The sequence below is a fragment of the Harpia harpyja genome, chromosome 15 (genome assembly GCF_026419915.1).
Source record: "Harpia harpyja isolate bHarHar1 chromosome 15, bHarHar1 primary haplotype, whole genome shotgun sequence".
NCBI lineage: Eukaryota > Metazoa > Chordata > Aves > Accipitriformes > Accipitridae > Harpia > Harpia harpyja.
The window spans coordinates 8,289,258-8,305,365 of NC_068954.1; the positions used below are offsets into that span (position 1 = coordinate 8,289,258).

At 35.4% G+C, this 16,108-nt stretch overlaps 1 protein-coding gene across 4 annotated transcripts in view; it reads left to right on the forward strand.

The window, feature by feature from the left end:
• The window catches only part of ATAD2B (ATPase family AAA domain containing 2B), a 79,789-nt gene that overhangs the window by 13,918 nt on the left and 49,763 nt on the right, over positions 1 to 16,108 (forward strand). For 3 of the 4 annotated variants that reach the window (XM_052809319.1, XM_052809320.1, XM_052809321.1), the window contains exons 2-13: positions 1,361 to 1,515; positions 2,968 to 3,014; positions 4,063 to 4,216; positions 6,468 to 6,570; positions 7,104 to 7,212; positions 8,528 to 8,644; positions 9,956 to 10,031; positions 11,857 to 11,955; positions 13,139 to 13,250; positions 14,004 to 14,119; positions 14,902 to 15,076; positions 15,870 to 15,958. In XM_052809319.1, the coding sequence (XP_052665279.1) occupies positions 1,361 to 1,515; positions 2,968 to 3,014; positions 4,063 to 4,216; positions 6,468 to 6,570; positions 7,104 to 7,212; positions 8,528 to 8,644; positions 9,956 to 10,031; positions 11,857 to 11,955; positions 13,139 to 13,250; positions 14,004 to 14,119; positions 14,902 to 15,076; positions 15,870 to 15,958 (1,352 nt within the window). Of the gene's footprint in view, positions 1 to 1,360; positions 1,516 to 2,967; positions 3,015 to 4,062; positions 4,217 to 6,467; positions 6,571 to 7,103; positions 7,213 to 8,527; positions 8,645 to 9,955; positions 10,032 to 11,856; positions 11,956 to 13,138; positions 13,251 to 14,003; positions 14,120 to 14,901; positions 15,077 to 15,869; positions 15,959 to 16,108 lie in introns of those variants that run through there. The other variant, XM_052809322.1, reaches the window with a different exon arrangement.

Consider the following 16,108-nt stretch of genomic DNA (forward strand, 5'->3'; position numbering starts at 1 on the left):
CCTTAGTGAAATGATTCCGCTCACTAACCAGGTAGGAAGCTAATCTAACGGAAGGAAAGTGAAATTTTGAAGCTTTAGTGAGCTGATTTGGTTTATGGGTGGGTCAGAGAAACATCAGAAGGAAGTCAAAGGAGGTTGGAGAGGTGCTGTGTGGCCAGGCAAGGGAGTGCATGGGCCAGGCCCCAGGTTCAGTGGTGCTGAGCTGTCTTGTCGAACTGCACCAGTACGTTTGGATTTCTTTAGGCTTTGCCACTTTCTAAATACTGTGCTGTGATAGTTTGTCTTAGTCTTTTAAGACGACAACTTCTATTTTTTTATTTTCTTGAGTATGTGAGACGTCAGGATGTTGAATTATCTGGAGTACAAATCAGCTTATTGTTGTTAATAAGCCTGGTGAACAAATGGGACTTCCGTGATCATCTCCTTGCATATAAGTAAAATTATGTTTTGTTCTTTGTTTAAGTGCTTACTGACAATTCCTGGACCTTAATATTTGGAAATTGTTTACTCTGTTGTTGCAAGAGAGGATATTTAGTTTTTTAATCAAGACTGTTTCCATGAGCTAAAATTTGTGGTTTATAGAATCTAGATTTTTTTTTTTTTGTAGTTCATCTTAACAGAAGCAGATCCTCCAAAGTTTGCTGTCCACTTCTTACGTACAGCTCTGAAGTAATCCCTTGCTACTACTTTGAGTTTCTGTCCACGTTACCTCTCATAAGCGCAACAGAAAAAAACCCCTCCGATAGCGTTTAGGTGCTTCTTAAAGGTGTTAAAACTAATGTTGTTAGTGTGTATAATGCTGTTAATGAACACATTAGACAAAAAGTGCTGTAAAAGTCCACTTTCAGTTACTCCTAGCTGTGTGTTTGACAGTCTAAAGAAGAGAACAATGTATTGCAAAACTCTTACAAGAAGGAGGAGCATAATGTGACTATTAAAGCATTTTAAAGACAAAGACAATGTCAGTAGAATAAATTCATGCTGTGTTTCTAAGTATCTTATTTTCCTCAGTCCTTTTTTCTCTTTATTGCACTATCAGTTCTTTTGCAAGTAGTGTATGAGTAGCAGTGTCATGTGTGATATACAAAATGCAGTGGGTTAGAGAAATAGAGCGCTTGTTAAGAAATAGAACGCTTGTTAAGAAATAAATGTAAAATATTATAGAACAGTTTAATATTTAAAAATATTTGTGTAGTTTTCAGTAATGTTTTCAGAATAAACAATTTTAATATTTCACACAAGCTGGTTACTAAGAGTTTGAGAGAGACTTCCTTTTACTAAGCTTAAGTTTCCTCTTTTTCTGTAAGGATATATACAAATGAGCCAATTAAGTATGGTCTGATGCTTTTTTTCTTTTCAGAAAGATGAAGGTAGTGATGCTAGTTTGAGTGATAGCCACGTATCTCCTCCTGCCAAACGTACCTCAAAACATGCTGATCCTGTGTGCAAAGACAAATCAAAATCACGCAGTACTGGGCAGCGAGAGGAATGGAGCATCTCAACTGGACAGTCCAGGTAACTTGGTGCCAAGAGAAAAATAAAGTCTTCCTAATTTTTCCTGTAATGTTAACCCACTTATGCTATTTCTGCAGTGAGCTGCAGCTCATGCTTAATAGGGTAGTTTTGAAGCGTGTTATTTTCATACAATTTTCTTCTAGTTTAAGACTCCAGGAACGTGGGTTACATCAATCCTCTTATCCCTGTGTTTCCTTTCTATGCAAATTTGTGCAAAAATGGAAAGTAGTTTTATTTGAGATACAGTCTGAATTCTGGATTCTTTATCCATCTAAATTTAGTGAATTAGGAAATCAGTATTATCATCTTTAGGGAATAGATAATGGTCAAGTTTCTTTCCATTGTTGTTTTCAGCCTCTCTTTCCTGTTTGGTTATAAGGACTCAAGTAAATTACTGTATTTTATCAAATACAGCCTCAATCCTGCCACATTTTTATTTGTTTCATTTTATAACTCTGATTAATGATATTCTACAAAGCATTCTTGTGTTCATAAGGTTCTTCACATGATTACAAGTGATTATGAGACAGTGTAGACAGTATGTTCCTGGGCCATGAACTTCCAGTTTATACTGATTCTTTTATAAATACATATTTCATATTTATGTACAAATCAAAATAGTTCTTGCAATGCTTTGAATGTAAGAGTGACTGTAATTCACTACTGGACTGTCGTCTGCTAGGATGAAGTATATTTAAAAACTATATAAATCTTAAAATAGATCTCTTTTTTTTTGTTTGTTTTTCCCTTTAAAACCAGAATAAATTAAATATAGCATGTTATGTGCCATGGTAATCTGGGAATGTATCGAAACTCGTGTACCTTCTATTTCTTTTGTTTATAAGTGTAGACTTGTACTGTACCTATTAGAAATGCTAAGAAATAAAAAAACATTTAATGTGGCTGGGAGAATTTAGATCACTGTGTCAAATGGCCAGGATACTGAAACTCATGTTGTTACTCACGTAGCATCCACTGCGACATGTCTTTTCATCTGAGTTTTTTTTTTTGTTGTTTTCTGCCCAAATCCAAAGTGCTGGGCCTAATAGTGATCTTGAGTTGCTAAGACTTTTCCTAGAAGTTTTGTTGCTTCTACTAGTTTATCCAAAGTGTTTTGAGTGATAATTGCCTTCGAAGAGCTATATCAAGTTTCTGTTCTGAAACTTAACGGGAGAGTTAATAGTAGGACATGGCATGAGGGAACATTGGAGGCATTAATAAAAGCAATGTTTAGATAATTGGGGGGATTCATATAATTGGTATTTGGCAGTTTTGTCCTCATTCCAGTGTTGGGCATGAAGCAGACTCTTCGGAGGCTACGTGTTACAAAGGTTTTGAAGTTATAGTGTATCGTGTAACACTCTCTGTTTAAAGTTCTATTTTCACTGTGTAACTTTTGCTTGGCTAAGAAGTGTTAACATTATTTGTGTGTCTAATATAATTGTTTCCTAGGTTAACTTCTCAGCCTGGTTCTACACTACCAAATGGACGTAGCTTATGTAAGTGTATTACAGTGGACCTTTTTGTATCTACTTTTACATTTAACAATTTTATGTCAATGATTTTCAGTTGCATATATTTATGATAACTTTACTGATTACTATGACCATTTTGACCAGAAAAGTTACTGTTTTGGCTCAGTTTTCTTCTGTCAACATCTTGGATGCTCTCTGTGTACATGGGGAACATTCTTAGATGAAATTCCATTTCTCTTCTCAATTCAGACCTCTTGGCCATGATCTTGATGTTTTCCTTAATTCCCAAATTTACTGTTAGGAACTAATTTTGGCCTTCCTTTCCCAGCTGGTCTCTTTAATTTACTTACTCTCCTTGCTCATTTAAAATTTGGCCTTCTGTGGTTCTTAACATTACTTAAGTCTACTATTGCTTTAGAGAGACCTGCCTTGTCTGCAGCTCCTTCTACCTTGAATGATTTTCCTATATGCTTGTACCTTACAAACTTGCCATCTCATTGCATATCTCAGCTAAAACCACTTTGTGTTTTGTGCCCCTTTTTCATCAATTCTGTCTCGTTTAGTTCTGTGTTGACTCTATGTAAGTGTTAATCCATTAAGCATATTTGATATTTTTATTATTTACTGTGGTGCCTAAGGAACAATCAGGAGTGGGATCTCTTTTTGTTTGGCACTGTACAGAGTAGCTGATACAGATTTGCTTGTGAAATCAATATGTTGTATCTGACTTTTTGATACTGTATTTGAAAGACTAAGAATTGAAACTGTGGGCCAAGTGTGCATTTCAGTATTGATGTTAACTTAAAAATATTGAATGGATATTTGAATGCCAAATTTTCATCATAAAATAAGATTATCATATAAGGAAACAAGCTCAAGCCTGAAGAAATAGCTTGTAAAGCAACTTTGATAGGAATTAAAAAAAAATATATTTCTTTAGTGAATACAAGGGTGCTCATACTGTGCTCCGTAACTTTTGGTTTATTGTCCTTACTAAGTATTCTCTTATTAATTCTTGTTTGTGAAAATGTTATTTCCTGCATTTTGAAGTAGTAATACAAATTTCTCTTAGCTCTCAAAAGCCATCCCCTTCGGGGGGAAAAAAAGGGAGATGGGGACCATGCTTGCATAAACGGAGATATAGAAGTCAGAAAAAGTTGTCGGTCCAGGAAAAACAGATTTGAAACTTTGAATCAGAGTTTATTGTTTGATCAGCTAGTAAACAGGTATGTGGGGATACTTCAGTTGTATTCACAAAGCATCTTAATGACTTTTAAAAAAGTTAGAAAATCCTGTCTTCCAGTGCCATCTATGTGTTTTACTGTGGGAATGTATTAGCATTGAGGCAAGCTAGATTGTGGTTTGAGTTACGGGCTGGGTCCTGTGCTGTAACTGCCTATATTATCCATGCTTTAAATGCAAAGCAACTTGCCAGACTTCATTGAGGAGTAAGCTACTCTGTGTTTACACCTGGATAAAACTGTGTAAGTTGGCGGTTATTGCAGAGTGGCTGACATGCTGTAAATCCACACCCTAGTTTGTTAGTAATCTGTTTATGTAGTGATACCCTAAATATGATGTAAATTGATTAGCAACAATACTTAGAAGCTTTCTAGATTTTGCTTGTATGATTTTGATCATAAAATATCGAAAGTTTGTAGCTTGCTTTTTTTTTTTGGGTTTTTTTTTTGTTTGTTTGTTTTTTACCATTTGTTAGTAATTCACATAGGGTGGGTGTCACTTTTTGACATTTACTGTGCAGACAAAGTAGGTCAGAGAGGGAGGCACGGTCTGGTCTGAGCATAGGAATGGGAGCCAGAAATACTTTTCTTGATATACTATTTCTGTGTGGCCCTGGACAGGTCACTTAATGTGTCTCAATTTTCCCACCTGTAAAATGGCTTTCAATAGTCACATCTGTGAGAGACCGCTTGCTCTAGTGCTTGGAATATGATTTAAACATAAACATTTAATTGCCAAGTATGATCTTTATTGTTAAATGTATTCTGTTGAATCTTTTATTAATTTAATTTTCTTTTTCAATTTACTTGGTATCAATTTACTTGGTATCAGTTTACAAATTTATATTGAGTTACATTTATTTTTCTAGTTGCAGTTGAATCTCCCTCTACTCATCAACAATAGGAAAAAGTCTACCATGAAGATTGTAATTTGATAAGATCATGGTACTGAAGTCTATATATGAACTTATACTGATATCAGTGTGTCCCATAATCATTGGAGGTTTTTAAGAACAGGTTAGACAAATGTCTGTCAGGAGTGATTTAGGTATTGTGTTGTTTGTTCTTGCCTGGCAGAGCAGGTGGACTTTTCCAGGTCCCCTCCAACACTATTTTCTTTGATAGCAAACTATAGCATGATTTTACTTGAAGCAGTTATGTCACACATCACAGATATTTTGGAAGAATTGTTTAAAATTGAGAGGTGTGCTCGTAATGAAATATTGACTTTACTGACTTCTGTCACCAGAACTTCCATCTTCTTTCTAGGCAGGATTTCACCCTTTAGATTTACTTTTAAACAGCTTGAAAGAAAGGAAGTGAAAGTTTCTGCCTCCTTACAATTATTACAGAATTACAGTAGAATTCCAGTGGAAATCTACCATAATCGCCATAGAGACCAGTAACTTGGTGTTCAGGACAGGTGGCCAAATAATTGACTTGGCCTGGCTAATACTCTGTTGTTTTCTTTCTTAGCAATGAAGCATCTTGGCCAAGGTTATTATTTATACACTATTTATACACTATACAATATACAAACCATTGTTTTGACAGCTGTTTACAAATACTTCAGATAATGAAAGTGTAGACTAATTAAATAGTAGATGAGAAATGGTAGAGTAGTTAGGTCAAATAATGAATGATGAAATTCTAGGTGTTACTGATTTAACATTTAAAAAAAAATTAAAAATCCTTTATGTATTAGTGTCTTTCTGAGGCTGGGGTAAGAAGCTGTAAAGCTTATGGGGTGGAGGCATTAGTTGCTTTCCCAATATTATGTAGGTAAAAAGCTTTACTTTCTTATTCTGCAAACTTAATCTTATCTGACACCTAAACTAACATGTAAGCAGTTGCAAATTTATATGCTACAACTTACCCTGAGTAAAAAAAATTTTTTTAAATGTTTTTTGAAATGCTACAGCCTAATTTGAACCCCAGATTTTAATAGCATCAGCATTTCTTCTTCTGCATACTCCTTAGTTTATATTCTGTAGGTTCATCTTTAAGTTTTCTTTATTATGGTTGGTTTTGTAGTTAATTGATAGCTTCAAGCAGCTATCCTAAAATTTTCAGATTTTAATACATTTGTATATTTAATTGATTTGTAAACCTTGGAACAGCCATAACAGACCACAGAATTAGATATGCTAAGTTGTTGGATGCTATGTAAAAAGATCTGCATGCCTACTATTTTAAGACTGAATTTTTTTTGTGTTAACTGTTGCATATATTTTAGTACTGCTGAAGCTGTCCTGCAGGAAATGGATAATATTAACATCAGGAGAAATAGACGGTCTGGGGAAGTAGAACGGCTACGGATGTGGACAGATACAGAATTTGTAAGTGCAGATCTTGGATAAAAGTAATACTAAGGGGAGTGTGTTTCTTTTTGCAATCTTCATATATTGTCTGTAGCTCTGTCAAAAGGTTTCAGATCATCTTCAGTAGATTACATTAAAAAACTTGACAAACTGAAATTCAGAACAAAATTCACGGATATAAACTCAATCATGTTTTCTTTATTGTTGAATTGACTGCCATGCTGTCATGATGTACTGTGGTGGTTCTCCTTTGGTTTGAAGCACACTCTGGTAGTCTGAAAACAGGATCAGGGACTGTCATCTGCTTTGTTCCCTAAAACAGCTTGATACTGATGTTAACTACGGATCAGATGGACTAGGTGCTATCCGAGAGACTTATTTTACCACCTATTAAATTAGACTGCTTTTGTAGTCTACGTGTGAAGGGCTCTGTAGGTAGAAGTCTTGGGGGCTAGAGATTGTGTGGAGTAGTACTTACTGAACTGTGGGCTAACACTGTGAGTGACATGGGATGATAGTACTGATGGGACCGTGTGTGAATTTCATTCCAGGAAAACATGGATATGTATTCTCGAGTGAAAAGAAGAAGGAAATCACTGAGGAGAAACAGCTATGGGATTCAGAACCACCATGAAGTGTCCACAGAAGGGGAAGAAGAAGGTAAGGGTTGTGAAGAATTGTAAGGGTTTGTCTGAAATACTTATAAAACAAAGCTCTCCTCAACATAAGATAGCAATATATTGCACTACAGAAAGTAATTTGATTTTGGATCTGGATTTGGAGTTATTAAATAGACCAATTAACAAGACTATTGCAAATAAGTACACACTGAAGGACAACTCCTCTTTAGAAAGAGGAGATGTAGTTTAGGGATCTCTACGTAGTTTTCTTTAAACAAAAGCAATTTTATCTGAAAGTAGCAGAATAAAGTCTGGTTTCTAAATGTTTATATACTATGTTCCCTTACTCCTGTTTTCTGTAACACTAAGTAATTGAAGCTTTCCTTATATTCCCTGTAACAATCCTCTGGTGGAAGCCAGGATGTGATGCATATAGTCTACAACTATGCATGTTCTAACTGACTTGCTATTTCTCATATGCTGGGTGGCAGTTACCAGAAAGAATGTGTAATAGTCAGTTCTGCATCCTTCCTTTGGGGAAGGTATTAATTAAAGTCTCTGTTTTCTATCCATCCACTGAATTTTAGAAGGCTTCTAGACACACAACTGCATTTAAAATTCTACCTTCCTTTAAAAATTTGGATGAACCTGGCCGGTGGGTTCGAAAGTATTGATAAAGAAGGGATTATGGCTAACTTTGATGGCATGATCAACAGCACGCTTGGCTTCCTTAAGAAATCAGACTCAAACTTCAGGGATACATACAGGGTTCAGCATAGTGTGTCTTGATTTTGAGCTGAAACTGCTGTAAGAGGTATGGTCTGTCCCAATTAATAAGAATGCAGTGTTTATTCTGAGATCCATGGATGGGAATTCTGATCCTGTTAATAGATGGACCTAGGCGGTACCTTTATACAGTGTGTTCATTTGCTTTGTGTGAAAATGATATTGTGGATAGTAAAGTTGTACTTATTTTCATGCTGTGTCAGATATTTGATTTTCTGAGGCTCCTGTGGGAAAAGAGAAGAAAGGCATTATTCTTAATTTGCAGGATAGTTATTGAAGGAATAAGATAGTGGACAGAAGTGATACCTGAAGTACTTTACAACTAAAACTACTTTAGCTGCATTTATTTTTCTTTCTGTTGCTTTTCCAGAACCTTCTCTGGGAAACTAGAAGGAAGTTTGACCTCTGTAGATTTATCTTGGTCTTAAAACTTCCAGTGATTTGCCAGTTAGTGTTAATTAATAAAAGGGGAATAAGTCTCAGTGACCATTAAAATGTTAATTTTTAAGATTAAGATAGCTCTGGCATCAAGTAGCAGTGTTCTGAAAGTATTTTGTCCCCCCCAACAGAGTCTCAGGAAGAAGATGGAGATATAGAAGTAGAAGAAGCCGAGGGAGAAGAAAATGATCGGCCATATAATCTCAGACAGAGAAAAACTGTTGAAAGATACCAGGCCCCTCCAATAGGTGAGGAACTGGACAGTGCTCATGCAGTTGTGCTCTACTGAGAAGGGAAAAGTTGGATGACTACTCCTCATCCCTGACAGAGTTTCTATGCAGCACTTCGTGACTTCCATCTTGCCTCTTTTTTGGTTCACCACATGAGTAGGACTACTAAGACATAATCTGTCAATTTGTTAATGGTGGTGGCATTGCTAGTGCGTGCTGCCTCGTTAAACTTTGCAAGTACTGCCACGTGCTGGGCTCAGGGTTGGAGGTGAACGGGGTTTAGGTCAAGAAGTAGTTGACAGAAGTTGAATTCAGAAAGCAGTCTAATAAATTAGGTAATTACATAGAAAAAATAGTTACTGCTATGCCTGCTTCTCTTCTTGAGTGGTAAGCCTAATTCATAACTGTAGATAAATTGCGTAGCAGCAGTTACCATGTTTTGCCTAGTTGAGAAATGTAGAATAGAATAGTTCAGTTGGAAGGGGCGTACAATGATCATCTAGTCCAACTGCCTGACCACTTCAGGGCTGACCAAAAGTTAAAGCATGTTATTAAGGGCATTATCCAAATGCCTTTTAATACTGACAGGCTTGGGACATCGACACCTCTCTAGGAAGCCTGTTCCAGTGTTTGACCACCTTCCTGGTAAAGAAATGTTTCCTAATGTCAAGTCTGAATTTGCCCTGCAGCTTCGAACCATTCCCACATGTCCTGTCACTGGATCGCAGGGAGAAGAACTCAGCACCTCCCTCTCCGTGTTCCCTCCTCAGTAAGCTGTAGAGAGCAACGAGGTTGTCCCTCAGTCTCCTTTTTTCTGAACTACACAACCCTGTGTCCTTAGCTGTTCCTCACAGGACATACCGTCAGGGATCCATGCAGGGTTCAGTGTAGTGTCTCTTGATTTTAAACCTTTTAATACTTCTGTTTAAAATAATGTATTCTGTGCATATTTGGTTTCGATTACAGTGGCGTATGCAGTGTGCTATATTGTAAGGCAACTTGGAAATTAAGGGTGTGATAGAGAATTGCTGTTGTTTATGTGTTAAGAGAAATTTCAAGACATCTCATTATCAGCTGTGAAGAGGTTTCTGTGTGGAGTTTCACGTCCTGCAAGTAAACTGAAAATGCTAGTGCCCTGCATGAATTACATTCTGTGCCATGATAGCCATAGCTGTGGTGATTTGAGGAGGCTGTGGCTGTTTGAGCTTTTGGAGAAACCAATGATAACAGTGTTGGTAAAGCAATAATCTAGCACTTTTGCACTGCATTTAGATTAGTTTATTATTTTTTTATAATTGATGTTACAAATGTGGAACTTCTCTTACTCAGTGCCATCTCATCAAAAAAAGAGAGAAAATACGCTCTTTGATATTCACAGATCTCCTGCAAGAAGAAGCCATATCAGGTAAATGTCAGTCTTTTGGTACATAGTTGTTTGCTTTCCCTCAGTACATTTCTGTTAGCTTTTGATTTTCAAAACATTCTTGAGTGAGTTGTACAGTTCATTCATGCATGTGTGTGGGTCTTGAATTGTGTTTTAGGTTCAGATCCTGATCAGCATACAAAAATGAATTTCCTAGCACTTCATAATACCAGTAAAAGCTTTATGATAAACAGAATGGAAACAGGTGTGCTGCAAGTACTGGAAAGAGAGTTGTGCATTGCACACTAGCGTTTTCTGTAAGGGCATATATTTAGTGTTTAAATCCAAAGCAGCAGTTTAACAAATATCTCCTTTCTATTCTACAAAAATAAACAAATCAGGGCAATGTTTTTTGTTTTCTTGCAGTTCAAATTTCATCCAAATAATATTAACAATTTAATAAAATATTTACCAAGCATAATTTTTGAATCTTACATTTTGTGTCAAAGAAGTCTGGAATACACCAAGTTGTCTTGCAAACTGTCGATGGGCTTTATTTAACAGAATAGATGAGAACAGAGCTTAATAAATTAAAAAAAAAAAAACTTACTCAGAATTTCAAAAAGATAAATCTGTCCGTGAACAGAATTCAAATAAATGAATGCTACTCTCAGCTGAAACTCTTGTCTTATTGCTCAATTTAATGGCATAGTGAAAATATGAACAGTAAAAAAAATAATAGCAGAATTTTACGATTCTACAAGTTTCTGTGTAATATAAATAAAAACATTTAATTTTGAAGAGCTTTTTTTTTTTTTTTTTGCTTAAAGTGCATATGATGTTTTGTTGGATAATCTTAGGACTTGTACTTAGATATAGAGAGTGTGAAAGCTATTATCCCTTCAGTTTTAGCACGCTCATTACTCCATTCTCATTTTATCCCTTCTTGTCAGGATACTGTCATAAAAATTCTTCCTAATTGCACGATACTCTCTTTGATGTTTTTAAATGTATCTAATTTTTGGTCATTGAACAGTAAAGCTGATTGACCATGTTATCCTTCATCAAAAACCAGCTAGTCAGTGCATTATCGTGTTCATACAAATGATGCAGCTTACTATATTCACTAAAAACACATGAATTTTAACTAGTAGCCAGCTTTTTAATGCAAAAAAGTGCTGATGTTTTTCGAACTGATATCAAACCGAACACCTTTTTGTACAGAAGATGTAATGTACATTCTCCAATATTTCTGAAATACTCAGTTTTCTGAAATACTGTCATACTAAAATAAAAAATGGTTCATGCAGACTTTGAATAGTAATTTTACTTAGATTCAGATCGGAAGTTTAACTACAGGTACAGGTATTTTGTGAAACTTCTGCTCTTCAGAATTAATGACCTCATAAAAAGAGACCATATGGTTTAGGAAGCATGGAATTTTTTCAAAGAATATTTAAAGGGAAGCATCAAAGCGAGTAAGGGGATTTTGATATTTCTGTTATATTAGATGTGGCTAAAGTGATTGGAAGCTTTTGCAAGTACAGTTGCTGCCTGATGAACTTCAGAAGCTTATTGATTGGATACTTAATCACATTTGCTGAGATAACGTGGACTGGAACACATATCTTAAGGGGATCTAGTGTTTTAGTAATGTTTATGTTGAAATCAGATATTCCTGTGACAGTAAAAGATGTTGTTCCCCTCCCAGATTATTTTGATACTTAAGAAAACTAAAATCTGAATGCATCTTAAACCTGAACAGTACTGTACTTGCCATTTCAATTTTGTTTTTATAAAAGAATCAAACCATGCCATTCTACTGCAAAAATGACTGAGTTTTATGTTTATTTTGCCACTTCAATAGGAGAAAGAAGCATGCTATTCACAGCAGTGATACAACCTCTTCAGATGAAGAACGTTTTGAAAGAAGAAAATCTAAAAGCATGGCCAGAGCAAGAAATAGGTATCAAAACATCCTTGGTCTTTAGGAGGGTTTGATTTTTATTATTCATCAGAAAACAAGTAGAACTATGCTATAATGTTCTATCAGTTCTGCAGACTTTTTTGATTCTGCATGTAATTACCTGCAGACACAGTTTAGGAGGATTGCTGGTTATATATTAACATAGATTTTTAAGTCTTATGAGTAGATAATTAACAATAGTGATAAAAAAATGGAAATATAAGAATATCTGTTTGATTCAGTTGGGTTATAAGACAAACAACTTCTGTCGGTTAAAATAGATTTTTATTCTTGGTGTTACTTGGTCCCAGTTTGTTTAGTTGTACTCCCAATACTAGTTCTTACTCTTCTCTCTTCCTGTTTTGTAACAATACGTGCATTCTACACCCTAACGCGTGTTTTTTTGACCCTATGTTTATTCACCATTTATCTAAAAGTGGAAGATCTATAAGGTATATCAGTAATTTTACTTACCGACACAGATAAATTAGTTGGAAAACTGAACAGAAAAAAAAAAAGTTTCCTCATCTTTTTTCCATCTCTTCCTGTCTGCCACACCATTCCCTTTTCCATCCTGAGGAATTCCAGCTACGTACAACTTCCAAGTGTAGTTCCGAGTGTAACCTGTATCTTACTGGTACCTTTCTTGCTCCCTTTATCTGTGTATTTGACCTGATGTAATATCTGTGTAGGAGCTTAAAGCTTCTTTATATACACTAAGAAGCTGGAACAGGTGGATGTGATTTATGGCTGATCTGCAACAAATATTTCTATTTCCTTTGGACTCTAATGAGCTATATGTTTTAAAATGTGTTTTCCTTGTACTGTTAGTCCTTTTCTTACCATACTGAACTTATGCAGTTCATCACTGCCAGTGGAGAGTGTCCTGTTCTTATGGTCAGTGTTGTTTCTTCTGTGTTTAATCAAAATACTCTGTCCAGCCTAGTTCTCCGGATTGAAATATCTGTATGGAAGCATAAAACTATATTTATATTTAGGGAGCTTCTGGATATACAAGAATAATTACACACAATAAAAAAAGTTAGTTTTGATTACCTTATCAATCCAGGAAGGTTGTCTCTTTAGGAAGTAGAAGGCATTTAATCTCTTGGTTCTTCCCATTCCAGCAAAATGATCAAAACAGAACAATATTTATTTGGTGGTTCTTTTTGTTGTTGAACAGGTGCCTGCCTTTAAACTTTAGGGCAGAAGACTTAGCTAGTGGAATCCTGCGAGAACGTGTGAAAGTTGGGGCAAGTTTGGCTGATGTTGACCCTATGATTGTTGATAAATCGGTAGGTTTTCTTAGAATTTTTTATTTTCCTTCTCCCAATTATGCATAAGCAGAATTCACCACAGCCTCTCATTAGAGTTGAAGTAAATTCATAATAAGCCCACTGATCTTTTTTGATTTTTTCCAAAGCTGTTGTCTGTTTATTTCTTTGGGCTACAAAGCACTTGCTTTTGACCTGTAGATAATCAACAGGCTGCATACATATCATAAAGATGCCAAAATATCAATTGCCCAACTATATTTCTTTGTTTACAGTCAGTTTTTGATTATTTGTAATAGTAGAAACTGGGATATGCTGAGCAGTGCAGAAAACAGAGTGCTGACCACCTGGGTCGGTTAACTCAGTGCTAGCCACATGGGTCCCGTGCCTATTTGGAAACTGTGATACACATTAGCTTATAGTGTGTGTTGTGCAGAAGCTGCTGAATTATTACTAGAGCTGAACCATTGTCCAGAAGTACTTTGACTATATTCATGTTATGCTGTGCCTAAGCTTAAAAATGTTCTCAGGCTGGATCTCTGTAGATGTCCAGCCATTCCTGGCACAGTTAACTTCTGAACCTGATAAACCTCATGTGGGCCGCCAAGAGTTGACTTTGTCAACTTTTTTTACACTTTGAAAATTCAGAGAACTCCTGTTGATCAATGCAATGTTGTTTGTAATTTGTTTTCAAATATGTTACTCTATAAGTAAAGGTACTTTTGTGGAAAGCTGTTACAATATATGCTTTGTACGCTTTGTTTTTTTTCTAAGGTGCGTTTCGATAGTATAGGGGGATTGAGCCATCATATCCTTGCACTTAAGGAAATGGTAGTGTTTCCTCTTCTCTATCCAGAAATATTTGAAAAATTCAAAATTCAGCCACCAAGGTAGGTGTATTTACTCTTCTTGTTGTATTTTATTTTAAGCTCTGAAGAATGCTTCACTTAACACACAGAAGATTGATTCTTTCCATGAAGTGCTTACAGTTCAAATAGACTTACATGTTTGCTACCCCACTTGTCTATCAGAATGTAATAAGCAGGATGAAGAATTGCAAAAATCTAGTTTATTTTTCATGTGGTAGGAAGGTGAATTTCGTGATTTGGTCACAGAAAGAATTCTCAAGTGTTCTATTTAGTAGTACCTTGCCTTTTTTTCCATTATGTTACCAAATATTTTACTAAATCAAGCTAAATGCTGATGTTTCTTTTATAGAAGTAATCTCGATAATGTTATGTTCTGGTTTTAATAGCTATTAAAGTTAGGCATCTTAGTGTGTGGTTTAAATGGGTACACATAATCTAAGTAAATTAAAAATTTGGGGATATTTTTGTTGTTTAAAGGAAGTACATCTCTTCAAAGAAGTAACAAACACTGATTCAAGTATTACCTAAGATTTAATATTTGAGGAGGTATTGAACTAGTGTAAAACAATCCTTTGGAAGCTTAATATGCCTTTGATTAATGTTCTCTACAAAGCAAAGATTTACTGATATGAAAGCATAAAACAAACTTAGATTTTATGAAGTCATGTTGAATACACTAAATAATAATATTAGAACTTAAGTTTTTCTTCTCCAGGCTCCCTGTCTTCATTATAAAATTTGACTTGGAGTTTTTCAGGAGACATAAAATAAGTTTGTGACTGTGTTGATCCATTTATCTTCAGGGGCTGTTTATTCTATGGTCCTCCTGGAACAGGTAAAACCTTGGTAGCTAGAGCTCTAGCTAATGAATGCAGTCAAGGAGACAAAAAGGTGGCTTTCTTTATGAGGAAAGGAGCAGACTGTCTCAGTAAGTGGGTTGGTGAATCTGAACGTCAGCTTCGACTCCTTTTTGATCAGGTTAGAAGAAAATATGTATTTTTCATATAATTTCTCTGTATGTTGTTTTGTTGTGTTTTAGGCAGCCGAAGTTATTTGCAATTGAAACTAAATAACTTTAATTTTTCATAGATTGGGCAGGATTTGTCCAAATTATATATTTAGATGAAAAAATAGAGGAATGCTGACAACAGTTTTTCTTACTTTGAAAACTGAGAGGAAGACGTCACTTGATTTGTCGGTCAATGAAGCAGACAAAGTAGTTTGGGTAAAAATTGAAAAAAAAATACATAAATCAGTGAGTTTGAGTTTGACTGGCATGTTCAAGATAACTGCTACATAGAGGAGGATGCAAGACTGCATTGGTTGTGTGTATATTTTAGTGTCCTTATTTGGTTTGGAAGATGATGGACAGAAGAGTCAGTCACATAAAGCAGTGAAACGCAGTTGCTCAAACAAAAGCTGTTTTCAGACACAGATGTCTAAACAAACAGGTTATGAGCAGATAAGATACTGTTTTCTGTTAACTGAGTATAAGGTGTCTTTAATCTCTCCAACACACAGTAAAACTGATACACTGGTGCCATCTTGCTTATTCAAAGGAGAATGCAGGTTTTTTTGCTTTGTCTGAAACAGTACTGTAGTTAAAAATTCAGTTTTATTTTCAGACTGTACACTTTTTAACAAAGGTGTCTCAATATATGTGTTAGTTCAGCATGTTAATGCTTTGTAATAAAAACACTGTTTTCAGTGTTGATGGATAAATCATGAATTAACAGCGAATTCAATTTTTTTTTTTTTTTTTTCATACCAGGCATACTTGATGAGACCCTCTATAATCTTTTTTGATGAAATAGATGGCTTGGCTCCAGTTCGTTCTAGTAGACAAGATCAGATTCACAGGTAATATTTCTCATATTCTGCCATTATCTTCGTATATGCTACATTATCTTGGTAAACTCTTAAGTGTAATTTTACTCAGTTTCCAAGAAAGGTTTTTACTTTTGCTTAAGCTCACTTACACTAGAAAGGACAGATTGAGTTTTTTTGGTG